Source organism: Camelina sativa, chromosome 12, assembly GCF_030686135.1.
Source record: "Camelina sativa cultivar CO46 ecotype springtype chromosome 12, ASM3068613v1".
NCBI lineage: Eukaryota > Viridiplantae > Streptophyta > Magnoliopsida > Brassicales > Brassicaceae > Camelina > Camelina sativa.
The window spans coordinates 33,641,481-33,653,609 of NC_141891.1; the positions used below are offsets into that span (position 1 = coordinate 33,641,481).

At 47.6% G+C, this 12,129-nt stretch overlaps 1 protein-coding gene across 1 annotated transcript; it reads left to right on the forward strand.

The window, feature by feature from the left end:
* The first annotated feature begins 6,331 nt into the window (after window positions 1-6,331).
* LOC147933002 (uncharacterized) lies at window positions 6,332-8,057 on the forward strand. The gene is made up of 3 exons (XM_087477251.1): window positions 6,332-6,775; window positions 6,822-7,299; window positions 7,612-8,057. The coding sequence occupies exons 1-3, from the start codon at window positions 6,332-6,334 to the stop codon at window positions 8,055-8,057; spliced, it is 1,368 nt and encodes a 455-aa protein (XP_087333377.1).
* The last annotated feature ends 4,072 nt before the right edge of the window (window positions 8,058-12,129 follow it).

The window sequence follows — 12,129 nt, forward strand, 5'->3', positions numbered from 1 at the left end:
ATCTCCAACCTGAAACTCCAACTCCCTTCAGCGCTTGTCCGCATAACTTTTCTGTCTATCTTGAGCTTCCTTCATCTTCAGCTTCAAGATTTTGATCTTCTCGGTCGTTTTGTCCACAAAATCCCGACCGTAAACACTACGCTCCCCTACTTGTGTCCAGCACAAGGGTGTTCTACAAGGTCGACCGTATAAGGCTTCGTACGGTGACATGCCTATACTAGCGTGGAAGCTGTTGTTGTAGGCAAATTCTGCTAACGGCAGATGTCTTACCCAATTATCTCCCCAATCCGAAACACTTGCTCGCAAAAGATCCTCGAGCGTCCGTATGGTACGCTCGGACTGCCCGTCCGTTTGCGGATGGTTGGCCGTACTCATATCCATTTGCGTCCCAAAACGCTTTTGCAAGGCCTTCCATATTCCTGAAGTAAACTTCGAGTCTCTGTCTGATACTATGCTCGCTGGAACACCATGCAACCTTACTATCTCTTGTATGTATACCTCGGCCAATTTCTCGGCCCCGTCCTTTTTGTTTATGGCCAAGAAATGCGCCGACTTGGTCAGTCGATCCACAACGACCCATATAGCATCCTTCTTGTCACACGGCGGTAAACTTGTGACGAAGTCCATGGTTATCATGTTCCATTTCCACTCGGGTATGGGTAAGTTTTGCAACAAGCCACCCGGGACCTGATTTTCCGCCTTAACTCTTTGACATGTCGGACACGCTGCGACCCATTCTGCTACTTCTCTCTTCATGCCCGACCAATGGTAGTACCTCTTCAAATCTTGGTACATTTTGGTGGATCCAGGGTGGATTGCCAACTGAGACTGATGCGCCTCCCTAAGGATTTCAGCCCGAAGGTTTTTATCCGAAGGAACACACACTCGTCCCTTAACCAAAATGGTACCGTTATTCGCTGTCTCATACTCGGTTCCGTCCACCTTGGACAAACAAATCAATTCTGCGTCTTTCTCCTGTGCTAACCTTACCCGTGTTAGCAAATCTGCCTGATTCACGGCCTCGAGGCCCAACGGTTCCAATTGCTCTGTCAATGCATTCAGCCGCAAGGTTCTGATCGTACCAACTAAGTCCTCAACTTCTTTCTCAGCACTGATAGCCGACCCTCTTCTACTCAAGGCGTCTGCTACTAAATTGGCTTTACCCGGATGGTAACTGATCTCCAGGTCGTAGTCCGCGACTAACTCCATCCATCTCCGCTGTCGTAGGTTCAATTCTGACTGAGTAAAAATGTACTGTAAGCTCTTGTGGTCCGTGTATATTTGTACCTTACCACCATACAAGTAGGACCTCCAAATCTTTAGTGCAAATACTACGGCTGCATTTTCCAGATCATGAGTTGGGTAATTCGCTTCGTGCTTCCTCAATTGTCTAGACGCATAAGCTATCACCTTCCCATTCTGCATAAGTACACATCCCAAACCTCGACCCGACGCGTCCGTGTACACTACGTACGACTCGTCCGGATCCGGTAGTGCCAACACCGAAGCACTAGTCAGCATATCCTTAAGTCTCGAGAAACTCTTCTCACACTCAGCCAACCACACATACGGTGCGTCCTTTCCCGTTAGCTTGGTCAGCGGCTGCGCCATGCTTGCGAATCCTTTCACAAACCGTCGATAGTATCCGGCTAATCCTAGGAAGCTTCTAATCTCGGAGGCATTCCGCGGTCTAGGCCACTCTGCTATGGATCGAATCTTCTCCTGATCCACGGATACTCCTTTGTCCGATACTACGTGCCCTAAGAACCCAATCTCGCGCTTCCAAAAGCTACACTTACTTAGCTTGGCGAAAAGCTTCTGCTCCTTCAACTTTTCTAGCACTATCCTCAAATGTGCGGCATGCTCCTCCTTACTCTTCGAGTAAACCAAAATGTCGTCTATGAACACGATCACAAACTCATCTAGATGCTCTCGGAAAACATTATTCATGAGTTTCATGAAAGCTGCTGGGGCGTTGGTTAACCTGAACGGCATGACCACAAATTCGTAATGGCCATACCTTGTCCTAAAGGCTGTCTTCCGAATGTCGGTCTCCTCTATAGGGATTTGGTGATATCCCGAAGCCAAATCAATCTTCGAGAAATAGGTGGCTCCTCGAAGTTGATCTAACAACTCGTCGATCCTTGGTAAAGGATACCGATTCTTCACCGTGACCTTGTTCAATCCTCGGTAGTCGATACAAAGCCGAAAGGTACCGTCCTTCTTCTTTACAAAGAGTACCGGTGCACCCCATGGTGAACTACTTGGTCTAACGAATCCCTTTTCCATTAGCTCTCCCAACTGTTTCTTTAACTCGGCCATCTCTGCCGGTGCCATGCGATACGGAGCCTTCGATATTGGAGCCGTACAAGGTTCCAACTCGATAGTGAACGGATCTGACCGTGATGCTGGTAACCCAGACAGAGGTCTGAACACACTCTCGTACTCTCGTACCACTGGTATCTCTGATAGTCCTGTGCCCGTGCCTACCTCTTCTATCATAATCGAAGCCAGGTAAGCTTCGCACCCATTACTGATTAACTGCTCGGTCTGCGTCGCCGAGACCAAAAGGTTTCCCGACAATGGCCTGATGCCCTGATATTCTAACATACCTTTCGCAGTTTCAAACAGTACAAGCCCGCGGTAGCAGTCCAAGTGAGCTCGGTGTTTGCTTAGCCAATCCATACCCAATATCACATGATGTGCCTTTACTCGGCATATGACTAAGTCTGCCGGCATATCCATACCGCTTACCATGACCGAGATACCACGTACCACCCCATACGTAAACATCACTTGACCGCCCGCTGCTTGCACTAATCCAAAATGATCTCCCGGTTCCTTCCGGAAACCTCCTTTACCAATCATATCCGGACTCACAAAACAATGCGTAGCCCCAGTGTCAAACATTACATGGGTTTCCACACCGCCCATGAGTAAGGTCCCTACACAATTCTACTTGCTAAGAACCTATCCACACACAAACAAACACACGCACACACACAATATTCACGCAAGAAAATTCACTAAGGTGAGTATCCAACTTACCAGTGATCTGCTGTGAAGTGCTCGCTTCCACCTGCCCGTCCGCGATCGAATACACTCTAGGCATAATCGCCGGCCGTTTCGGTGGTGGTGGCAACGGCAGCACCTCGCTGGCCCGTTTCTGCCCTTGCGTTCCCAACTGTGGGCAATCTGGCCGAATGTGACCCGGCTGTCCACATTGGTAGCACAGTCGTGTGTCGCTCCCCCCTCTTTGGACAGCTGCTTGCCATGTGGCCCTTCTCACCGCAATTGAAACATGTGCCCATCAACTGCCGGCACTGACCCGAGTGTCTCTTACGGCAAGTTGGACACAAGCACACACTTCCCTTACCCGTAGGTTTCCGATTCCCAGTCTGCTTACTCCCGGTTCCCGGTTCGGTTTTCACCATCGGCGCCTGCTGCACCGTGATTCCTCCAGGATTCTGCCGAGCTTCCTCAGCCAGTCCGTCCTCCAACATAGCCGCCTTCTCCACCAACTCAGCAAGACTCCCGAAGTTCCGAATCATACACCGGTTCCGGACATCCACTCTCATGCCCCGCAAGAACCGACGAATCTGAACTTGCTCCTCCACCGTACCTCTTGAGTCGGTTGAACTCGGTCTCATACTCTCGCATGGACCGGTCCCCTTGCTTCAAGTCTAGAAATTCCGATTCAAGACGGTCGATAGCTTCTTGCGGAAAATATTTCGCAAGAAACAACCCGCGAAAAGTTTCCCATGAACAGTTCGGGTTGACCATACGGTTTGCCATACCTGTCCACCACGCATGGGCTTCTCCGGACAGGTAGTGGGTAGCGATGTTCTTCCGATACTCCATCGGACAACGCACTGAGTTGAAGTTCCTCTCGAGGCGACTTCTCCACTCATCAGCCTCGGTCGGATTCGCTTCTCCACTAAAATACTGCGTACCCAACTTGAGCATGTGATCCATGATAGTCAAGTACGAAGGAGCTGCCACCACTGGCACCACATTGGGTACAGGCGGGTTTGCAGCCTGAGGTGGTGTCATCTGGTTCAGTATTTGGACCAAGGTCTCCAATACTTGCCCCATCCCCACGTTCAAAGTCGCATTAGCACTCGTACCCCCTACTGGTATCGCTCTCGTACCGGCCCCCTGGGTTCCATGCCCTCCGGTTTCCGTCCCGGTCCTCGCACCCACTTGCTCAACATTCACCGCAGCAGTGTTTGGTGCTTCCTCAGTGTTCCCTCCGACTCCTGGTCTAGCCGAAGTATTAGCCGAGTTGCGAGTGTTAGGTGCCATCTGAAATACCATAACCGATTCTAAGTTAGCGTCCAAACCAACTTAGCCTACCACACCCTATAATCTATACATGACCAGTCTTACCGTGAGACGTTCTTGGCAAGGAAGGATGGCTTTAGTAACAATAACCCATGCACCCACTATATGAACATGTCCTAGAACTATAACCGTGCTCTGATACCAAATGTAAGACCCCGACCCTAGAAACCATACTCGGACTTAAACAGACCGATAAAATTTTTCTAAGGCCGACGAATTCTATGCGCATATTAAACAAGTATAACAACAATTATGAATAACAGGTGAACTTAACTTAAACTTGCGAATTTATTAAAAATATTATGAGGTTCAATTCAACGAAATAACAACTTGTCCCATGCATGGAAATAACGAAACTAAATAAAAATAACGCCATGAATATTTCTACCCAAAGCCACCATCCTCCTTCCTCCCTTGCCTCCGTCACACGAGCTGGTCAGCCACTATAATCCCGATCATCGGACCTATCTTTTCCTGCGTCCATAAAAGGAGGCGTAAGCAAACAAAGTTTACTTAGTGGAGTGGTCATCCAGTCTCACTAGGCTCAGTTCAACGATCTCAAACTAACACAGGGAATATTCCAATCAAGTCACGCAAGTCAATCAAATACCATGGACAGTCGCCTAAATCTCTTAGACCAACCATCATTCATATTGCAATAGAAACCATAACCATAAGACAAGCAATTAACAAGACTAAATAAACCACGGGTCAAGAGAATCAACCATGGAACTTGGCCACAGTCATGCACTCACCTTCGGTATCGACCTAAGGTGTTGATCTCTCGGTTTCTATGCTCGGATCTGATCCCCGCTCCTACACGGACAGATCGATACCATTAGTATCCGAGATATATCCCATACCCATAACCATCGACGGATCAAGGTGGAAGAACACTTACCGTTCTTCTTGACTCTAGACTTAGGATCTCTCTCGGTTTAAGCTCGACAGAAACTCTCCTCTTTCTCTCTTGCGGCGGCTCTTGGATTCTTATGCGGAACTAGGGAAATTCTTAAGGGTTTTATCCCTTATATAGGATCCACAAATCGCCCTAAGTTTCCTTGGAACGATAAGTCTCACCGCCCATAACTTCCCATAATTCTCGCATCTGTCCTTATCCGATCACCTTTCCATTACCGCGAGTTTCCATTTCCCTCGGGTTTCCTTTCCCGTAGGTCGGCTTAAATCTCCGTGAGATTTCGAGTCCTTTCTAGTCCATTCTCGGCCCACCGGCCAAACCATGCCACCTCTTCCATCGGCCCGGTCCATCGATCGCCGATGCAACCATTTCCGGATAGTGCACTTCACTGTCACTATCACTTCACTATCACTTCACTATCACTATACTATCACTATCACTATCACTATCACTATCACTAGGACCTCCATTCCCATTTTACTCGGACTGTCTCTCGGACTAAGTACCGAAACCTCCCATCCCTTTTCTCGGCAATTTACAAACCTGTTCGACCGAACCAATTTTCATCCAGAAACTTGCAAGCCTGAATGATCTGATCACTGTAAACTTGGGATTCTATTTCCCCAGTTCGAACGTCTGTTCACTACTTTAGTAGTTTCGAACTCTCCATTTCCATCGCTCAACCCCTTAACTGTCGGATCCTTCCGTCGATGAGTACCGGCAACTCTCGATACAATCTTCGATACATTCCTCGATAGAGTCCTCGATAGAATCCTCGATAGAATCCTCGATAGAATCTTCGATAGAATCCTCGATAGAATCCTCGATAGAATCCTCGATAGAATCCTCGATACAATCCTCGATAGAATCCTCGATACAATCCTCGATAGAATCCTCGATAGAATCCTCGATACAATCCTCGATAGAATCCTCGATAGAATCCTAGATACAATCCTCTACTATCTCGACTATCTCGACTCGGATTTCTCGACTATCTTGACTCGGATTTCTCGACTCACCCCTACCGAGGTTCCGGGTCGTTACACCTATCTTGAATGGGAGAGTCGCATGGACCACTTGTATTCGTGTCATGCCTATCCGGAGCTGCGAAAGGTCCAATATGCGGTGGCACAATTCACCGATCACGCCCTTACCTGGTGGGATCGACTCAAAGCTGAGCAGCGACGTAACCGCGACCGACCTATCACTGTTTGGGAAGTTTTGAAAGCGGAAATGCGAAGGCACTACGTGCCTCCGTACTACCACCGCGAGCTCCAGAAGAAGTTTCAGCGACTCACGCAAGGCGCACGAAACGTAGAGGAGTATTACGAAGAATTTGAACATTGGCTCAACGGATTGCAAGTCGACGACTCCGAAGAGTCACTCATGGCTCAGTTCTTGGATGGGTTACAAGAGCGCATTGCACGCAAGGTCGAGCGCCAGCCCTATCAAACCTTTGCAACTCAGATCAAGAAAAAGAGCGCCTCTGCTCCTCGTGGCCATACTCAAGGAGTTCCGAATTGGACTCCTAACGCGTCGCCATCAAACCGATTGCCAGAGAAGCCCAAGGCGACTAGTGTGGACTCGAGATTTAAGACAAGGGAACCGGCCACCAATGAGCGCCAAGATCCGCGACGCAACACCACCGACGTCCGGAGCCGCGACCGAGGCTGGCGAGATCGAGTCCGACGATGAGGTCACCGAAGAGATTGTGCGAGGGGAAGCCGAGCTGGAAGAAGCTGTTGCGGAGCCCGAGGTTGGAGAACTGCTAATGATACGCCGCATCTTGAACGCCGGCGTAGCCACTGATGACGCCAACCAACGTGACAACATTTTCCACACAAGATGCACTGTAAGTGGTCGCGTTTGTGGCGTGATAATAGACGGAGGTTCTTGCACTAACGTGGCAAGTTCTAGTCTTGTCAAGAAACTTTCTCTTGAAACCACAAACCACCCTCGTCCTTACCGCTTGAGATGGTTAAATGATAAGACCGTGATCCATGTAAAGGAACAGGTCACGGTCCCATTCAGTATCGGTCCGTATAAGGATCAAGTCCTTTGTGATGTAGTGCCTATGCAAGCTAGCCACCTCTTATTGGGGCGCCCATGGCAGTTTGATAAGCGCACCACACACTGCGGCCATACTAACCAATACTTTTTCGTTCATGACAACAAACGTATTTGCTTGAAACCCTTGAGCCCCACACAAGTGCATGAAATGCAAGACAAGTTGTCTAAAGACTCGAACGATAAAAAGAATTTCCTGATTCAGTATGGTGATGTTAGAAAGTCCCTTAAGGACTCAGCCCAAGTGATTTTGATGTTGTTTCGAGATGCATTGCTTTCAGGTCTTGATGGTTCACTAGAGGCCTTACCGGAGGTCATACGCGGCGTCCTCAAGCGTTTCGCCGATGTGTTCCCCGAAGAACTCCCCGAAGGCCTACCACCGATCAGAGGCATCGAGCATCAGATCGATCTAGTTCCAGGAGCGCAGTTTCCCAACCGGCCAGCCTTCCGTGTCAACCCCAAAGAGGTAAAGGAGCTTGAGCGGCAAGTCAAGGATCTCATGGCGCAAGGCTATGTTCGAGAGAGCTTGAGTCCGTGTGCCGTGCTAGTGCTCTTGGTCCCGAAGAAAGATGGATCATGGAGGATGTGCGTCGATTGTAGAGCCGTCAACAACATCACCATCAAATACCGCCACCCCATTCCACGCCTCGATGATATGCTAGACGAGCTTAGCAACGCCATCGTCTTCTCAAAGATCGATTTGAAGAGCGGCTACCATCAAGTTTGAATGAAGGAGGGCGACGAGTGGAAAACGGCCTTCAAGACAAAACAGGGTTTGTACGAATGGTTGGTAATGCCATTCGGTCTTTCTAACGCCCCCTCTACCTTTATGCGTCTTATGAACCACGTTTTGAGATCGTTTATCAACAAATTCGTAGTGGTTTATTTTGATGACATATTAGTGTATAGCTCTAGCTTGACTGATCATGTTAAACACCTAGAGGCTGTCTTGTTTACTCTCCACGAAGAGCAACTCTACGCAAACTTGAAAAAGTGCGTGTTTGCTGCTGATGAATTGGTCTTATTAGGCTTTGTTGTGAGTTTGCAGGGCCTCAAGGTCGATGGAGAAAAGATACGCGCAATAGAGGAGTGGCCCACGCCAACGAGCATCGCTCAAGTCCGGTCGTTCCACGGCCTAGCCAGCTTTTACCGGAGGTTTGTGCGAGACTTCAGTACGGTCGCCGCGCCTCTCACCTCCGTGATCAAGAAGAAAAGCGAGTTTCGATGGGGAGAAGAACAAGACAAGGCGTTCACCGAGCTTAAGAAACGCCTCACGCAAGCCCCCTTGCTCACATTGCCCGACTTCAACAAAACTTTTGAAGTTGAGTGCGATGCGTCGGGAGTCGGGGTCGGAGCTGTCTTGACTCAAGGAGGCAAACCAGTGGCGTATTTTAGTGAATAGCTTAGTGGAGCTACGCTTAACTACCCTACGTATGACAAGGAGTTGTACGCCCTCGTTCGAGCCATGGAGGTTTGGCAACATTATCTACTGGCGAGAGAGTTTGTGATTCACACCGATCACGAAACTCTAAAACACCTCCGCGGCCAGACAAACCTCAAGAGACGTCATGCAAAGTGGTTGGAGTTTATTGAGTCGTTCCCATATGTCATTAAGTACAAGAAGGGCAAGGAGAACGTAGTCGCCGACGCCTTATCAAGACGGCATGCTCTGATCACCACAATGGACGCGCGAGTGTTGGGATTCGAAAGCATCAAGGATGCTTATGATGGAGATGCTGAGTTCGGAGATTGTTTTCGGAACCATGGGAAGGGAGTCTACACCGAGTTCTACCTTCACGAGGGGTTTCTGTTCAGAGGTCGACGGCTGTGCATACCAAATGGATCTATCCGGGAGTTGCTTGTTCGCGAAGCTCACAGTGGAGGTTTAGCGGGTTACTTTGGCATCACCAAGACCCTGGCCGTGCTCAAGGAACATTTTTACTGGCCAAAAATGCAAAGTATGGTGGAGAAGCACGTCGGCCGTTGCATCGTTTGTCGCACCTCCAAGTCAACAACGCACCCGCATGGACTCTACATGCCCTTACCCGTATCCACCGCACCATGGATCGATCTCTCCATGGATTTCATCCTCGGCCTACCCTTTTTAGCGCATAAAGATAGTATCATGGTGGTTGTCGACAGGTTCTCAAAGATGGCTCACTTCATCCCGTGCAACAAGAACAATGATGCGGTGCAATTGGCGAATTTGTTCTTTAGTCAGGTCATAAGGCTTCATGGCGTCCTGCGCACCATCATATCCGATCGGGATCCCAAGTTTCTTGGCCACTTCTGGCGCACTATTTAGCGAAAGCTCGGGACAAAGCTTCTTTACTCCACCGCGGCTCACCCTCAGACCGACGGCCAAACGGAGGTCGTCAACAGATCAATAGGCGCCTTACTCCGCACAGCTATCGCAAGCAACAAAGGCTCCTGGCTCGAGTGCATCCCGATCATCGAGTTTGCATACAATCAAGCGGTGCATTCGGCCATGAAAAAGTCTCCGTTCGAGGTCGCTTACGGTTTCAAACCATTGACGCCACTAGATCTCCTCCCTATACCACCAAACGAAGCCGAGAATCAAGACGGAGTCGCGAGAGTCGAAATGATCAAGGCATTACACGAGGAGGTCTGAGCCAATATCGAATGAAGGAACGAGCAGTACGCGCGCTTTCTCAACCGGGGTCGTAAACCGATGTTATTCAAGCCTGGTGATTGGGTCTAGCTACACTTAAGGCCGGAGAGGTTCCAGCAAAAGCGCAAAGACAAGCTCAGCCTGCGAGGAGATGGCCCATTCCGAGTCGTCGAGAAGATCAACGACAACGCCTACCGACTCGAGCTTCCAGGTGAGTTTGGTACGTCTACCTCTTTCAATGTCACTGACCTCGTTCCGTTTGATATAGGTGAAGACGAAGATGTTTTGGGGACAAAACCTTTTCAAGGGGGAGGGAATGATGTGATCGCAAGACGCGACCTCGGCCAAGAAGACCAAGACACGCCGGAGACGCCGGACGCGACCGAGACGCCTGACCAAGACGCATCATACGCGACCAGGGCAACCTCTTCAGACGCGGCCAAGGCTCCAACAATCCTTTCCGGAGCCATCACGCGTTCCAAGAGCTCAGCAAAGGCGGCCAAGCAGCGGCTCAACCTATTTGTCCGAACATTCGTCCAAAGCCAGCCTCCCCATGAAGACTCCGAAGGCTTAGTCCGCTTAGTCTTCACTCTTACCCAAGAGTGAAGACGGTTAAGTCGTTAAGCAAGGAAGTGTACTCTTTTTCCTCACTCCGGGTTTGTCCTAATGGGTTTACCGGAGAAGGTTTTAACGAGGCATGGAGCTAAACGCAAAACGCCTAAAGGCTAAGTTGCTTCACGCGCAAGGCCAAGGCGGTTATCTCTCTTCCCCTCTTATTTTTGGTTTAATTTTTGAACTCGAGAATATTCTCTTTTTGATCCTTATGTTTGTGAACGTTGGAGAGAGTTTGTGGCTAAGCGTATTAGTCAAAAGGTGGCGATGTGTTCTCTTTGCGAAGGGGACACGTCAAAAGGACGATGTGTGGATCAAGATGAATCCGCGTGTCCTCAAGCTCCTATCTAGACCTAGCTATTTAAACTCTCCTTAAGCCTTTGTTCCTCCTTAGACTTGTATGAAAATAAAACTTTTCTTCAAGAGAGATTCTTGAAACTTGTCTCACTCTTCTCTTTCTTCAATCCGGGATTGAACCTTGAGAAATGCTTAACAAGCCTTGAACCGGGTTCGATCTTGTTAGAGACCGTATCAAGGGGAGAGCCAAACCTCTTGTGTTATCTCTCGATCCATCCGCATTTCCCCTCACTTCGTTTTTCCATCTTTCCCTTTCATAACTTCGAGTTCTCTTTCATCAGTTCTCGAGTTTCCCACGAAACCGCCTCAAATCATTCCCACCATCTTCTTCCATCGCAGACGGCCATTCGTTCGTTCCGCATCCGTACCCTCTGATTGAATTGCTCGTGGCTTCTCGACGTATCTCCCAAACGGCTCGTTTGAATTCCTTCAAACTCCGATTCCCTCGTTTGATTCTCTCCTAGATCCGAAGCCCATAATCTCGGTCGAGGAAAGTTTCACCGTTTGAAAGTTGACCGAGAGCTCAAGCCGCGTCCGTACCGCAACCGTATCGTGACCGCGTCCTCGGGTCACATCAAGGATAGTTAACACATGCACCCAGTTATTGATAATTTCATCCATATACTTATTCGGTTTTAGATCCACACATATTGAAACTTCTCAAACCAAAATCCTTATACATATTTCTTTTATTTATATAGATTTTACTTTTACTTTTTTTTTTGCTAAAACGTCTTAATAATATAGATTACTACTATATTTCCATAAATGTTAGTTAGTTAAATATCTAATTCTTATTGGTTGTTTTAAATCATATATGGACATTTTTAGGAGTTTATAGCTTCAACTTTTTATTAGTATAGATATAATATTTTAAAATTTCTATGGAGTATAAGTCATTGTAATATTTTAAAAAATTCAATGAAATTTCAATATTTTTAATATTTGATCCTTTCAAAAGTTTCAATATTTATAATATTTTAAAATTTTAAAATTTATAAATTATAATTCTCTTAAAACCTTTTAAAAGCTAAGAAATTTTAAAAATATATTTGAACCTTTTAAAAGTTTCAATATTTATAATATTTTAAAATTTTAAATTTATAAATTATAATTCTCTTAAAATCTTTAAAAGGTAAGAAATTTTAAAAATTTATAAATTTGAAACCTTTCTAAAGCTAAAACTTTTAGAAATTTC